The sequence below is a fragment of the Octopus bimaculoides genome, chromosome 18 (assembly GCF_046866305.1).
Source record: "Octopus bimaculoides isolate indiv1 chromosome 18, ASM4686630v1, whole genome shotgun sequence".
Taxonomy (NCBI): Eukaryota; Metazoa; Mollusca; class Cephalopoda; order Octopoda; family Octopodidae; genus Octopus; species Octopus bimaculoides.
In genome coordinates this window covers 7002740-7017633 of record NC_142945.1, presented here as the reverse complement: position 1 = coordinate 7017633, position 14894 = coordinate 7002740, and the positions used below count along the sequence as shown (strand labels likewise).

The following is a 14894-nucleotide window of genomic DNA, read 5'->3' as shown; positions in this document are numbered from 1 at the left end:
TTCTACATTTGTACTAAAACTTATTGCAGCCTGGTGCCTTTAAATACAAACACAACGACTAGCAAAATAAATTCTTCATAAATGGCCAGCAGAATCTAAACGGTTTCATTGCTTCACTCCAGGGAGGCAACGTTCTTATTTTGACACATCAAGCAAAACCAGACAATAAAGCGTCAGGAATATGTCACAACTAAACTTGAATAGATTGCAATATAGAAAATTAACATACATCATCTCTGCTGGGATAATGCAAACCAACCAATCAAATGATAGGAAAATGTCACTGCTAGGCTTATACTGACTGTGAAGCAGAAATTAACATACCATCCCTACTGGGACGACATTAGCAGTTTATTTGTAAAATATTGTCATTTTCCTAGCAAAAGCAGTCTAAAGCAATAGATATCATAATGTAACACATCTAAATTTGATTTTAGAACTAATCCTGGTATGTTAGGGAAGGGGGTGTTTTGGAGGGGGCGGGTTTCCATAGAGTTTCTGATATTTTTTGTTGAGTTCTTGACATGACTTCATTTCCAATGAGAATTTCTCATCGTAATAATAATACGAAATAGATTTCTTCTGAGACAACCAAAATGTTGCAAATATAACCAATACTCTAACTAAATGTTGGTCTTTCTTCTCTCTCTCTCTCTCTCTCTCAATTTCCCTCTCTCTCTCTCTCAGACCAAAAAAAAAAAATTTTTTTGTAGAAGTGAGATGGTTGAGTAGTAACGTTATTAGATATTGGATTCAAATCTCCACCATGTGTTTTGCTGTGTGGCGACCGGCATCTCAAAGAATGGACCCGTTTCCTTTGCGTGTTGTAAAGGGTGACTAAAAGAGATTGAAGTGGGATTTCCGCTCCACCCTTGTAAAACCCTCACCGGCAAAGACTACCCAAACAGACCCGTGGGTTGGAGGATTTACACCTGAGTGGTGCAAAGGTATCATCCGCCAGGAGTAGCAGAGAATCACCAACAAATGGTGGATGCAACAACATACTCCTACAGTACATGACACCATACTGCTATTACTACTACTACTACTACTACTACACTTAATTCAATGTAACTCCATTCAGTTACTAATGAGGATTTTAGAACTAATTCTATGTTAAGGAAGGGTATTTTTTTCCCATTTTTTGAAGGTGCTGATTTTTTTAGTTGAGTTCCCAGCCTGACTTCATTTTCAATGAGAATTTCTAATCGTAATGATAATGCAAAACACAAGTTATCTGGAAGAATTTTGCCAGAAATAAACTGTCGTTCAATCCAGAGAGGCATTTTTCCACTCAACTGCTTCATCGCAATATACTAGAGCTTAAGAACCAGCCCCTAACCCTTTAGCATTTAAACAAGCGATGACCCGCACAAATATTCTACCAGTTGTATAATCAAAGTGGCCAGAGCTGGCCTCTCACATCCTTTCATCATCATCATCACCACCACCACCTGCCTGATCATTATTGTCTTGAGTCACAGGATCCATAGGGCTCGCTACCCATTTTCAATGGTGTACAAGTAGCTAATATCACAACAGGACGGCATTTAATTGCAGGGTTGCTTCATTTACAGCTGAGTTCACTGTAACAATGCGAAATGAACACAACACAATGCCTGGTCCAGGAATTGAAACTAGAATCTTGTGATCGTGAGTGCAACACCCTAACCACTAGGTGATGGTAACAGTGGTGGGGCAGTAAAATGAAGAACCAGCCTAGTACTGGGGACAATGTAGGCCTTGCACCAAAATCAGAAATGAATGTTACATTACCACAACAGATTGAGAATGGCATCTCCTCATTTGAGACATTAATTATCTCTTTTTACTTGAGATTAATCATCTTCAACTGACTTCAAGACATACCCTGGTTACATTCAATCAAATTCCCAAATCTAGCAATCTCTCATCAGCTGTAAAGAATCTACCCCTTTGTCTTTTCTCCTCAGGTGTGTTCTGTTGCAATGGGTATCATAGTTGAAAACTTGGAAAAAGTACCATATTTGATGGTTTTAAAAGATGCACAGGTACGTTAAATGCATTCCCATTTCAGCAGTACATATTGAGGAAACAATGATTTTAGTGCATCAAAGCATATGGGAGCCTCGGCTTCACATTTTGGATACAGGACAATTTTTTGGGAAAAAAACCTGTATCTGACATGCCATCAAATATGTATACAAAACAACACTTGAGATAACCTTATTTGTGAGCAGGCATTTGGTTAATTATGTACAGGTGATCTATCTTTATTCTGTACAGGTGATCAATCTTTATTGTGTACAGGTGATCTGTAGTGGCTTAATCAACAGGTGTACATGAGCAAACAGAACTATCCTAGTTGGAGAAAGTCGGTGGGTTTGGAGTGATATATGAAGTCAGCAGAGATTGGGGGGGGGGGGGACAAAAGATTCGTTTGAAATTTGGGTTGGAAAAGGACTAATTTCTTTTTTGGTTGTTGTCATGCAAGTGATGTAGTGATAGATAAACGCAAACTAGCTGGTACTGCGTGGGTTCCTTATTACAAGTTTTCTAAGCAGTTTATTTTATTCTGCAGCTGCACACAAGCTGGCAAAATTGAGAAGCAGAAAGATAAAAAAGAAAATATGATAGAAGATTAAAAAAAAATACGGCAAAACTGAGAAACAGAAAGATAAAAAAAAACAACTATTTTTCAGTCATATACAGAGCAGGAATTAAATTCCAAGTCATAAATAAATATATAACTGAATTTGAAAACTGACATATTAAAAAAGTATTTTAAAGCTAAATGAATTGTGTAGAGCAAAAAAAAAAAAAAATTGACAGTAACGTTAACTCGTACAAATAAAGTAAAGAGTTGCTTCCCTTAGAAAAACAGGGTTAGTTTTCAAGTATCCTTTTATTTTTTTTACTTGTTTCAGTCATTTTGACTGCGGCCATGCTGGAGCAACACCTTTAGTCGAGAAAATCGGCCCCAGGACTTATTCTTGTAAGCCTAGTACTTATTCTATCGGGTTCTTTTGCCGAACCGCTAAGTTACGGAGGACGTAAACACACCAGCATCGGTTGTCAAGTGATGTTGGGAGATAATCACAGACACACAAACATATATACACACACACATATATACGACGGGCTTCTTTCAGTTTCCGTCTACCAAATCCACTCACAAGGCTTTGGTCGGCCCGATGCTATAGTAGAAGACACTTGCCCAAGGTGCCACGATGTGGGACTGAACCCGGAACCATGTGGCTGGTAAGCAAGCTACTTACCACACAGCCACTCCTGTGCATAGATAGATAGATAGATATATATATATATAGATAGATAGATAGATAGATAGATAGATAGAGAGATAGATACATAGATAGATAGATAGATAGATAGATAGATAGATAGATAGATAGACAGACAGACAGAGAGATAGATAGATAGATAGATAGATAGATAGATAGATAGATAGATAGATAGATAGATAGATAGATAGATATGAAATTGCCAAAGAAATACTTTCGCTTCTTCTGTGTGGTTATTGAAAATACCAAAACACGAAAGACATTTGTAACTTACTGGTGTCTAACAGGTGGTTAGGTACCGGTGGCCGGTCTTCCAGAGATTCCACTAACTGGAAGGTATCCAAAAAGTTACTTCCATTCTGTCCCGTCGCAGTACAATCCAATTCTGTTGCCATAATTGACCTTATAAAGTTTCTAAACTGACCAAACGACGATATTAATATGACATTTAACGAAAATATATATATTTTTTTCAAAAATGATTGCAAAAAAATTCCACAGTGACGAGTTTCTTTATGAAAGTTTTTATGTACGTATCCGAGTTTGTGAGAGAATGTGTGTGTGTGTGTGTGTGTGTGTGTCTTGGTTATTTCTTAGATCTTTTGTTTATTTTAGCCATGCTGGAAAGATCGCATTCAGTAAGTTTCTGATCAAGATGAACCGTTTCGAATGTCTCTGAACTGCTTCAATGAAACAAAAATAAAAATAAAAAAATAAGACATCGTTGAACACACACACACACACTTTCTCTCTCTCTCTCTCTCTCTCTCTCTTTCCTTTTCTTAATTCATCGTTTGTTTTTCCGGGTTCTTTTTTTTTTTTAATCAAGAAGCGACCACCACTATAAATTCCATTAATTGGAAGGATTTTTTTCTCGATACTGTACCGATAAAAAGTTATGCTTTTTATTTAATTTTCTTTTTTTTCCGATTAGTTATAGTCTTTCCCTTTCAAGTAATGACCATCACCATTTAATAAAATCCATCAACAGAAATAACGTATTTATACAAAGCTGCTATAATTAATCTCTCTCTCTTCTCTATCTTTCTCTTTTTAAAGTTTCTGTCAGCTGAGACTGTATCTCCATATTAAGACAAAATTTTACAAGTTTATCCTTTCTTTCCTTCCCTGCTTCTTTTTTTCTTTTCTTTTTTTTATTTTCCAGTCTTAGAAAAGTTGGTTAAAAATTACGTTTATATCGTCGTCTTCAAAATCGTTGTTATTGTTGTAGCCGTCGTCGTTATTATTACCAAAATTATTCACCTGGCTAAATTGCCGGTGAAAACAGCAATAGCGGATGAAAGTAGAAAATATGACAATGTTTTCCAACAGAAAATACATCAAAAAGAAAATCAGTATCAACAATAACATATTGGTCGCTATGGCAACAGGGAATGAAACGGAAGCGACCTCTAATATGGGAACTCTTTTGTGAAATAAGACCAACAAAAGGGGAAAAGAGAGCAGCATAAGTAGCAAACCGGATATTATTCTCGACAAAACTTCCGGTTTGATACGTTGTCCGAAAAAAAAAAAAAAAAAAACCTTGTCACGAACATATGTTTAGAAAGAGAGACGGGGAGAGATCGACAGAGAAGGCCGGAGAGACGGATGTATTTATGGTAAATACTTTTGTTTATCAGCGAACCATTAGTAAATGTAATTAATAGAAAGATCAATAATAATATTGAAAGTATTATTATTAATCTTATCATATAAATATTTATTGTTATTCGATGAAACTAGCGCAAAAACTTATTATTAGGAATGTCAAAGAAGCCGGTTATGGTGTGTAAAATTTATTTATTTATTCATATCAATATCAATGACCATATTACTGTTGTCATATTCCTGTCATGTAAATTAATGGTATTTTCTCTTTATTTCGTTATCATACGCGTCAGTTTTAACTTTTCCTTTCTGATTCTGATTCCCGTTGTAATATATATCAAACAAATACTTATGTAATCGACTATATATATATTTTTTTTCTTTTCGCATCCTCAAAATGTACGACCGGCTTTGCATCACAATGTCACAACTGATTAAACTTAGCCTTTCGAGATTGTTTCTAAGTTCAAATCATCATCACTCAGGGGTCACTTTACCAATTTTTCACACCACGTTTTCTTGGGTCGATGAAAGAAAAATACCATTTAAGTAGTCTTATACCTTTTCATCGCCTATATTGAGACATAGTTTTCCAAAAAAACGTGTTGCCTCTACCGTATCTCTCTTATAGAAATCCTGGTTTACTTTCCACGATCGAAAATACTTTGTGGTATTTACGTCCTGCGTTCAAATGCTACCTTAGCTGAATCTTACTGTTTATCTCTCTGGAGTCAATAAAACGACGTGTTAGTGGAGGAATCAATTTCATCGACTGTCCTTCCTTCCTTCTAAACAACAAATATACATACATACAGACACACATACATATATATATATATATATATATATATATATATATATATACACACACACGTGGCTTTGTGTTTTATTAAGCTATACACACATACTTACGCGCAATATTTTTGTGGGCACAAAAACAGCGAACATTAACTAAAGAACTCAATACAGGGGTAGAGTATGATGTTTCTTATACTTTGATTGTGACTTCGAAGTTTCGCTGAGAGTATAGTTTTGCTTATATACGATTAATTTCATATTCCTGGGAATTACAATTACACCATGGGAAAAAAATTAATGATTTACTGTGAGAGTGAAATATTATTTAATGAAAACTTTCTCATCCCTGATTCTGTAGCTACTATATATATATATATATATATATATATATATATATATATATATGGGAGTGGTGTAAGGAAATGGCAAAAGGAATAAACTCTTCTCTTTTGAACTTCATTGGCTTACATCTGTTTCCACTCTGGTTGAGTGCCTGAGTAACACCTGTCATCGGAGCCCTAAACATTAAGTGTGTATGTGTATATATGTATGTGTCTGTATAATACCACTCATTTTTGCTTGTTATTATCACGTGTTCCCATACACCTATTATTATTTTTTTTTTCTTTAACATAGAATTTGACTCGGTATTTTATCATTCTGTTGTATGATATCAATGTTTTTATCTGTTTGTGTAGACCTAGTTTGCTTTCTGCTTTCGTTTTTTCTCTTCATCGCTCTGTCCTTTCTTTTTCCATTCCTACATTTGTTGCTTAATCTCCAAGTCAGATCGAGCAAGTCTATGATCTAAGCTAACCCGAACTATATCGTCCAAGACAGTATTTATTAAGAAAACGTACGTTGTGAGTTGAGGATGGTTTGACTGCTATCTCTAGCAGGTTGAGCAGCCTCTGGCTCAATATAATATTAGTTGTTGTTATTCAGTCCCTGAATGTCCTTCATCGAAGGCATTCCAACTGTGACCATTTATTATGTGTGTGATGCATTATCCGACGTGTCGTTCCCCTTTTACTTGACGAGGTCCAATTTGGCTGCCATTTCTAGCGGTTCGAGCGCTCGCGTGCAGGGGCGAAGAACTCCTTGCACACATTCAAATTTTAAATCATCCTCTGGCGGAATCTCTGAAATAATTATATTTTAATGCACAAAAATGATTTAAGACCGAAGCAGTCAGTAAGTAATTGGGTTATTACAGCGTGCATGGGCCATCTTCGCCATCTGAAAACAAACGAAAACTGCCAACATGTGTTTACTTTTGTAAGAGTTTGTTATGAGGTCGCTGTCTTTTTATGATGGAAATATTAACATCCCGTGAATTAAATGTAAGTTTGTGTGTGTTTAGATAACAAAAATGATTTTTCCTACGATGTAATTGCGGTCTCAGATAGAATCAGTTGCTAAACTAGTTCCAGGAGTAATTAAAAAGTTGCCTACATTATAAATTGGTATGATTATAATTGACAGGGGATTAATTTTTTTCCTCAATACAGAGCTACGCTTCTTCTCTACATGTTCTTGTCGCTTAAAAAAAACATGCTTTCCCAGCCCTATGTGTGTGTGTGTGTGAACCTGCTGGTTTCAGTAAAAACAGGAAAGGTAACAGGTTGATGTTGTTCTCCTCCTCCTTTTCTCACGCCTTGTTTTTTTTTTTCTTTCTCAAGTGTCAAAATACGTGTGAAGTTTAAATGCTTACAAGTCACGCCCCCCTCTCCCGTTTTTTTTCCCGTTAGTGTCCGTCTGTGTATCTTGTTTAATCTACGTCAGTCAGCCTTGATGTAAGGTAATCCGCTTCTTTGTTTATTGAATGTCGAGAAGGAAAGTGTCTGTCTCTAAGCATTTTGTCTGACGCGCTAACGATCCTACCAGCTCGCCGCCTGCCTACAAATATATATATATATATTCTTTTATTCTTTTACTTGTTTCAGTCATTTGACTGCGGCCATGCTGGAGCACTGCCTTTAGTCGAACAAATTGACTTCAGGTCTTATTCTTTGTAAGCTTAATACTTATTCTATCGATCACTTTTGCCAAATCGCTAGTTTACCGGAACGTAAACACACCAGCATCGGTTGCCAAGCGATGTGTTGGGGGGGGGGGGGACAAACATATACACACACAGATACATATATATGTATATATATACGACGGGCTTCTTTCAGCTTCTGACTACCAAACCCACCTACAAGGCTTTGGTCAGCCCAAGGCATTAGTAGAAGGCACTTGCTTAAGGTGCCACGCAGTGGGAGTGAACCTGGAACCATGTGGTTGGTAAGCAAGCTACTTACCACACAGCCACTCCTATAGATAGATAGAAAGATAGATAGATAGACTACACCTCATACTATTACTCTCACCCCATTACCGTCTCTACTGTCAATCTATCACCACCCTCACCTTCTCTGTGCCTACTATTACTCTCACCCCAGCAAGAAGAATAGAAGAAGTGTCATTGAATAGGGAAAGAGGGGGTCAAAGTGTGACACACTGACACTCGTTTTGGCATTTATTATTATAGATATATATATATACACACACACACACATTCATAGACACACTTGATATTATATTTATGTACTTTTTTCATTTCATTTTTGTTACCACCATTTGGCTATTATTGATATGAGACATTAGCTGACTTAGTCTTGCCTACAGCAACTCAAAGACAGAGGCGAAAGCAGATACCATGTTTATCTACCAGACTATGATCAGCCGGACAAGCGATGGCCTTCCTCTCTCTGCCAGTACTGACCGCATATCGCCCAGTAGTCAATCTAAAATCAACTTGCAAGAAGGCTTTCAACAGTTGAAGCTGGTTTGCAAACGAGCAACGCATTTTGCTGATAGGTGCAGCTACATTGTAGGACCGCTTGCCATATAGTAAGTATGCATTTACTCTTTTCTACTCTTTTGACTTGTTTCAGTCATTTGACTGCGGCCATGTTGGAGCACCGCCTTTAGTCAAGCAAATCGACCCCAGGACTTAATTAATTATGCAATAGAATTGATTAAGAACCCTTTCTTCAATTATGTTCCAAATATCACATTAATATACTCTTTACTCTCTTTTACTCTTTTACTTGTTTCAGTCGTTTGACTGCGGCCATGCTGGAACACCGCCTTTAATCAAACAAATCGACCCCAGGACTTATTCTTTGTAAGCCTAGTACTTATTCTATCGGTCTCTTTTGCCGAACCGCTAAGTTACGGGGACGTAAACACACCAGCATCGGTTGTCAAGCAATGTTGGGGGGACAAACAGACACACATACATATACATATATACGACGGTCTTCTTTCAGTTTCCGTCTACCAAATCCACTCACAAGGCTTTGGTCGGCCCGAGGCTATAGTAGAAGACACTTGCCCAAAGTGCCACGCAGTGGGACTGAACCCGGAACCATGTGGTTGGTAAGCAAAGTCTAAATTCATGATTATTTTAGAATTTAATTAAAACTCCTGAGGGTTGTATTTTGGTCAGAAATATAGTAACGAAAGGGTATGCATTTATTTTCTCACTTTCTTTTCTTTTCCTCTAGTTTTATTTCAGCTTTAAATATAACCTATTCTGTATTGTGTGATGTCTCTTATCCCTCTGTCTTGGCCTTCTCCTTCCTCAACGATGTCCAGAGGGAATTTCTGTTGGATTATGACAAAAGCAAAGTTGATGCTGCACTCAGGCCATATTCATTAATAGCTTTCGGTAAGTGCAAACACATTGTTGTTCTTCTCATTGTCATTGTGGTCACCCTCATTGCAGTTGTCATCTTCAGCATATTTTTGTTGTTAAACCCCTAGAGCATACCTGACCAAACAGGACCTACTCTCTCCACTGTCCAATGTTTTAACAGATGCTTCTTGCCTTTATCTGTGTTGTGGAGCACCAATCCAGCCTTAATGGAGTATTTATATAATCAAAAGCATTCCAGCCATGACCATCCCATCTTATATTTTAACTTTTTTTTTTTTTACTAAATATAGCATGACACGTAAAATACACTATTTTGAGCGTGGCCATTGCATATTGCCAAAGGTCTCATTTGTCATTGCCTCCATGATGGACATCTTTCAGTTTCTGCCCACTTACATGTCTTTGGTCAGCCTTATAAACAACCTTCATCATCATCGTCGTTTAACGTCCGCTTTCCATGCTAGCATGGGTTGGACGATTTGACTGAGGACTGGCGAACCAGTTGGCTGCACCAGGCTCCAATCTGATCTGGCAGAGTTTCTACAGCTGGATGCCCTTCCTAACGCCAACCACTCAACCACATTATTATCAGTTTTTTTGTTTTCTTTTCTCAAGATACCAAATTACAGAAAATCAAATCCAAGTACAACAACCCCAGATCTTTAACAACAAGATTAAACCTGTCAGAGCTGAGTCAAGAGATCAAATTACGTCCACCATTCCAGATCTCTGCCCATCAAATTCAGCCTGAATTGATTAATGATAAAAAAAATGGTGCAGTCCTTTCTCGCTATGTTTCAGGTGAGTAGCCTTACATATATATGTGTGTGTGTGTGTGTGTGTGTATATATATATATATATATATATATATATATATATATAAATAATCATCATTAACAGTCTCTCGTCTCATGTCATGACATCAAGTGAACGACCATATCGTTATTGGAAGTAATATCACCACGATTTGTAGGAGTTTTTTGCCCCTTGATAATGTGAACGGATTAAATTTTCATATATTTTGTAGACAGTTCCGAAGGCCATAGTTTGGGGAAATTTTTACTTTTCTATTTCTCTTTTCATAAAATATCCTTAAAATATTCGTGGAAATTTGTACGGATTTATGGTTTAAATTGGAATTTAGTACTTGCATATTTATGGTATCTTACGAACGCTTGATATCTTCAATGATATCTTCACTGTGAGCTCTGTTATCGTGCCTAGCCATTTCTGGCATCCCACAAGTCTTATAAGTCCTCATGTGTGTGTTTGTGTGTGTACACAGGCATCTTTTAGTGAATCAGACTCACCCACAAGGTACTGGTCAGCCAAGAACTACAGTAAAAGATGCCCAAATAAATGAAATTCTTTTTAATGCTTAGAAGACTTCATAGAGGTAGTTAATAGCATCTGCTACCTGAGCGACTTAAGCTTTAGTGGAGGTGGGCACAGTAGGAGACCAGCCAGAATGATGACAGGGTGAAAAAAATTTGAAGGAGCTGTTATCTCTGCTGGCAACAAGAGGATTCTTTCTCCAAGGAAAGAGTACAATGTATGAAGTGTAGTGCTGTATGGCAGTGAGGTGTGGACAGTGTAAGGGTTGAAAAGAAATTGAGCGAGCATGGTCCACTGGGCGTGTGATGTTAGAATTCAGGATGCATGAGTGATATTGTACAAATGAAATGAGAGATAAACTGGGAGAAGAACCGGTTACAGTGTGCAAGAGAGATGCCTGCCTTTGTACAGACATGTAACGTCTGTACTAATATGGTGATGATAAGTCAGTAAAGAAATAACAAGACAGTCAAGTGGAAGGAATTGTGAAAGAGGAAGACGAAGTAAGACATGGGGAGAACTGGCAGAGACTGATCTCAAGGTTTTTGACCTTTCAGAACAGATGGAATGCAACAAATGGTGAAGCAGTGTGTTGGAATGGAACCGACCAATCCAGTGCGTGCAAGCATGGAAAAGATGACATAAATATGGTGATGAATGTGTAGGTGTGATTATAGGTGTAGGCATGGCAGTGTGGTAAGAAGCTGCTTCCAAACCACATGGTTCCAAGTTCAGACCTACAGCGTGGCACCTTGGGCAAGTGTCTTCTACTGTAGCCTCTAGCCAACTAAAGCTGTTAATTGTTGATGATGATGATGAAAACACATCTGAGCATTTGCATACAATAATACTAAGCATATATATTCCTTTACAAATTTATCATTAAATATATAGACTCCCAATCGTCTCAGCAACTCTGTGTTATTAATGATATATTATTGTTCTATTTCCAGCTGGAATTGGTGGGCGTTACATTCCCTTGGGTGTTTCCGGTTGTTCCGCTCTCTTTATGTCAGCTCTGTGCAGTGCCCTGCATCTACTCCATGGATTTAATGTGCTTGGTACAGGAGTTGTAGATGTAAGTAGCACTTGTCTTTATTGTTAACCATCAAACATGTAAAACCATCATGAGAACAGCCCACCTGTTACTGATCCTATGCTGGGAATCATTAAAACATAGGCTTCAGTTACAAATGAGCCACTGATATGCTCTTCGTGATAGAATAAGTACCAGGCTTAAAGGAATATTCTTCTAAGCCTGGTACTTATTCTATCAGTCAGTTTTGCCAAACCACTAAGTTTACAGTGACGTAAACAAACCAACACTGGTTATCAAGTGGTGGTGGTGGACAAACATAAAGACATACACACACACACATAATATATACACCAGGCTTCTTTCAGTTTCTGTCTACCAAGATTTTGGTCAGCCCGAAGCTATAGAAGAAGACACTTACCTTAGGTACCACATAGTGGGACCGAACCTGGAACCATGTAGTTGGGAAGCAAAATTCTTACCACACAGCCATGCCTGTGTGTATAGATACAAAAATAAAAGATTCCTCTCTTAATTTCTTTTATTTCTTTTTTTTTTGTTTTCTTGTAAATTATAATTTCAACACTAAAACTGTTTTCTAAATTATTTGTACTCCTCCAATAAATCTATTGTTTTTTTTTGTTTGTTTTTTTTACCATTTTTAGGTCTATGATGAAGATTTCACACAATACGCAGCTGCATTTTTTATATCTTTTGTTTTAACAGGTTTCCAGGTAATTAGAATTTTGTCTTTTATTGGCCTGCTTCACTTCCACACAGTGACATTTTGTCTACTATAACCCCCTGGGTTCACCAAAGTTGTGTGAGTGGATCTGGTAGACGGAAACTGAAAATAACCGTTCTGTGTGTGTGTGTGTGTGTATGTCCTAAAAGAAAAGAATTATTTCTTGTTCTTTCAAAAGATTATATAAGTCTTATGATGTCAGCAACAACTCTAACACACATACACACATGGTCTTCGTTACTTGATGATTTCACTAGTGCTGGTGGAAGACTCTTGCCCAAAAGTGCTGAAGAGTGAACTTTTAAACCACAGCCATGCCTTCACCTAATATACAGGGTGTCCCCCCACCAAAATTGACATCATTTCAGTGTCTAATAACATATCCAGTCCTCACTCAAATGATCTGAAATTTTAACAAAATTTGTAAAAAAAAACTAAGTTTGGATCAGACATGCCAGTAATAATGACAATGTGCTGTTGGAAGGTCACCACGTTCACCTGACTTGACCTCGTGTTTTTTTTCTATAAGGCTTTGTGAAAGGACTGGTCTATAAGCGACTTCTTCCTACAAGCTTAGGAGGAACTCAAATAGAGAATCACTGAGGTGCTGGAGAATATTATGCAAGACCTGTATGTCTAGCAGAAGCCAGACTACTGACTTGACGTGTGTCGTGTCACTGGCTGTGCACATATTAATCGTTTGTGAACCTTTGTGAAATTGGTTATAAAACCTACATTCCTCCAAATCTCTTGTTCAAATTTTGTTAAATAGATCTTCATACATGTACATACATATATACTATATACATATCTAATTTTACATTTTTCATTGTATTCATTTTTTAAATTTTTTTTCCAGATTTACCTAATGTTAGTTCCAGTAAAGAAGAAGACTGCCTTGGCTGGAGCAACTCTTGCCAGTATTTGTTTATGTCAACTATACGTCTGGGAGTACAAGAACAGTATTGTTGCTATATTATTCTATGTGGCTGTAGCTTCGTTCACAACATTTATTATCTGTACACGGAGGCTTGAAGAGAAACAGAAACAATACATGCTGTAGAATGTGTTGGCATGCAATATAGATTGTACACATTATATATGTACATGTTTAAATTATATATACATAGTTGCATATATATTTGTGTGTGTGTGTGTGCATGTGAATATATATATCATCATTTGGGACATGGATGTTAAAGGATGAAACATGATGCCAATGATATATATTCTCATGCACGTACACATATATGTAAACATATATATATATTCACACATATTGAGTTGACTGTGTGTATATATATATATATATATATATATATTGAGTTGACTGTGTATGTATGTATATATATATACATATATATATGTATAGTGTGTGTGTAAAAATGTATATTTAAAAATGTGTGTGTGTAAATATATATATGCACATGTATGTAACATATATGTGTATATATGTATATGTAAACATGTATAATTGTCTGTATACATACATATATATATGTGTGTGTGTGTGTGCATGTGTGAAATATATTTTTATTCAACTTTTCAGCTCATCTCTCATTACAAAAACAAAAAAAATAAATCATTTTGAATCAAAGACAAACATCGTCACATAACAAAGACTCACTTTTATCGAATGAGACACCAAATTACTTTTCGAAAAACTTTCATTGTCCGTTCTAACTCAGTGCCTATATTATCATGTTATCATGAGCACATATACAAACGTTTGTGCGTGTGTGGCAGCCACCAGCAATGTGGTTAAAGAGATGTCCACCTGACCAAGTTTGCGACCTCTTTCTTTCAATGTTTTTTTGCTGGGACCCCACTTCATCTAAATCTGCTACTTCCAATTTTCTCCTCTCCAATTTTTTTTTTTTTTTTGTTCCCTACCATTTCATCTCTCATACAGCTGTGGTATCGTCACTCCAAAAGAAACCTTCCTGTCTTTGAAATAAACTCAATATATTCTCTGTCAACAGAATTTGCTAACTTGTTTTTGACTTTTTATTTTGGAGAAAACCTTAGCATGACCTACGAATGGCTTTTTGAATATTTTAACTTTTTGCTTCTTCTTCCTTCAAAAAAAAAGCCCGTTGAGGGTTGGGCAGTCTTGCCAAAATGCTAGATTAAATGTAGTCTCTGTGCTGGGGATGGGGGGCAGTCTCGCCAAAGTGCTGGATTAAACGTAGGCCGTGGTGAAATGTCCCGTTTCAACTGTATAACCAATAAAAGCCGTAATGATTTAAATTATTATACGATTTTAATTTTCTCGAACTCGTTGCATCTTCCTTATTTATTTTTTTGCCTCAGAAGAACATTGTGTTCATATGTTAGTCAATTATTCCAGACTAAAAATTTAGAAACTACTTTTTATGC

At 36.7% G+C, this 14894-nt stretch overlaps 2 protein-coding genes across 3 annotated transcripts in view; one reads left to right on the top strand and one right to left on the bottom strand.

The window, feature by feature from the left end:
• Positions 1–4679, bottom strand: part of LOC106871988 (cilia- and flagella-associated protein 221) — a 103168-nt gene extending 98489 nt beyond the window's left edge. Inside the window, exon 1 of the mRNA XM_089365986.1 lies at positions 3556–4679. Coding sequence (XP_089222112.1) covers positions 3556–3676 — 121 coding nt within the window. The 5' untranslated portion in view covers positions 3677–4679. The remainder of the gene's footprint in view (positions 1–3555) is intronic.
• A 76-nt stretch (positions 4680–4755) lies between these two features.
• LOC106870027 (vesicle-trafficking protein SEC22a) lies at positions 4756–14499 on the top strand. Of its 2 annotated transcripts, XM_089365684.1 has the most exons (7): positions 4756–4903; positions 8329–8588; positions 9248–9411; positions 10015–10200; positions 11688–11812; positions 12436–12504; positions 13375–14499. In XM_089365684.1, exons 2-7 carry the CDS (start codon positions 8395–8397, stop codon positions 13576–13578), a joined length of 942 nt encoding a protein of 313 aa, XP_089221810.1. In that variant the 5' UTR covers positions 4756–4903; positions 8329–8394; the 3' UTR covers positions 13579–14499. The 2 variants fall into 2 exon arrangements, with proteins under 2 accessions (XP_089221810.1, XP_089221809.1); XM_089365683.1 differs by lacking the exon at positions 4756–4903 and having other exon boundaries at positions 8283–8588.
• The last annotated feature ends 395 nt before the right edge of the window (positions 14500–14894 follow it).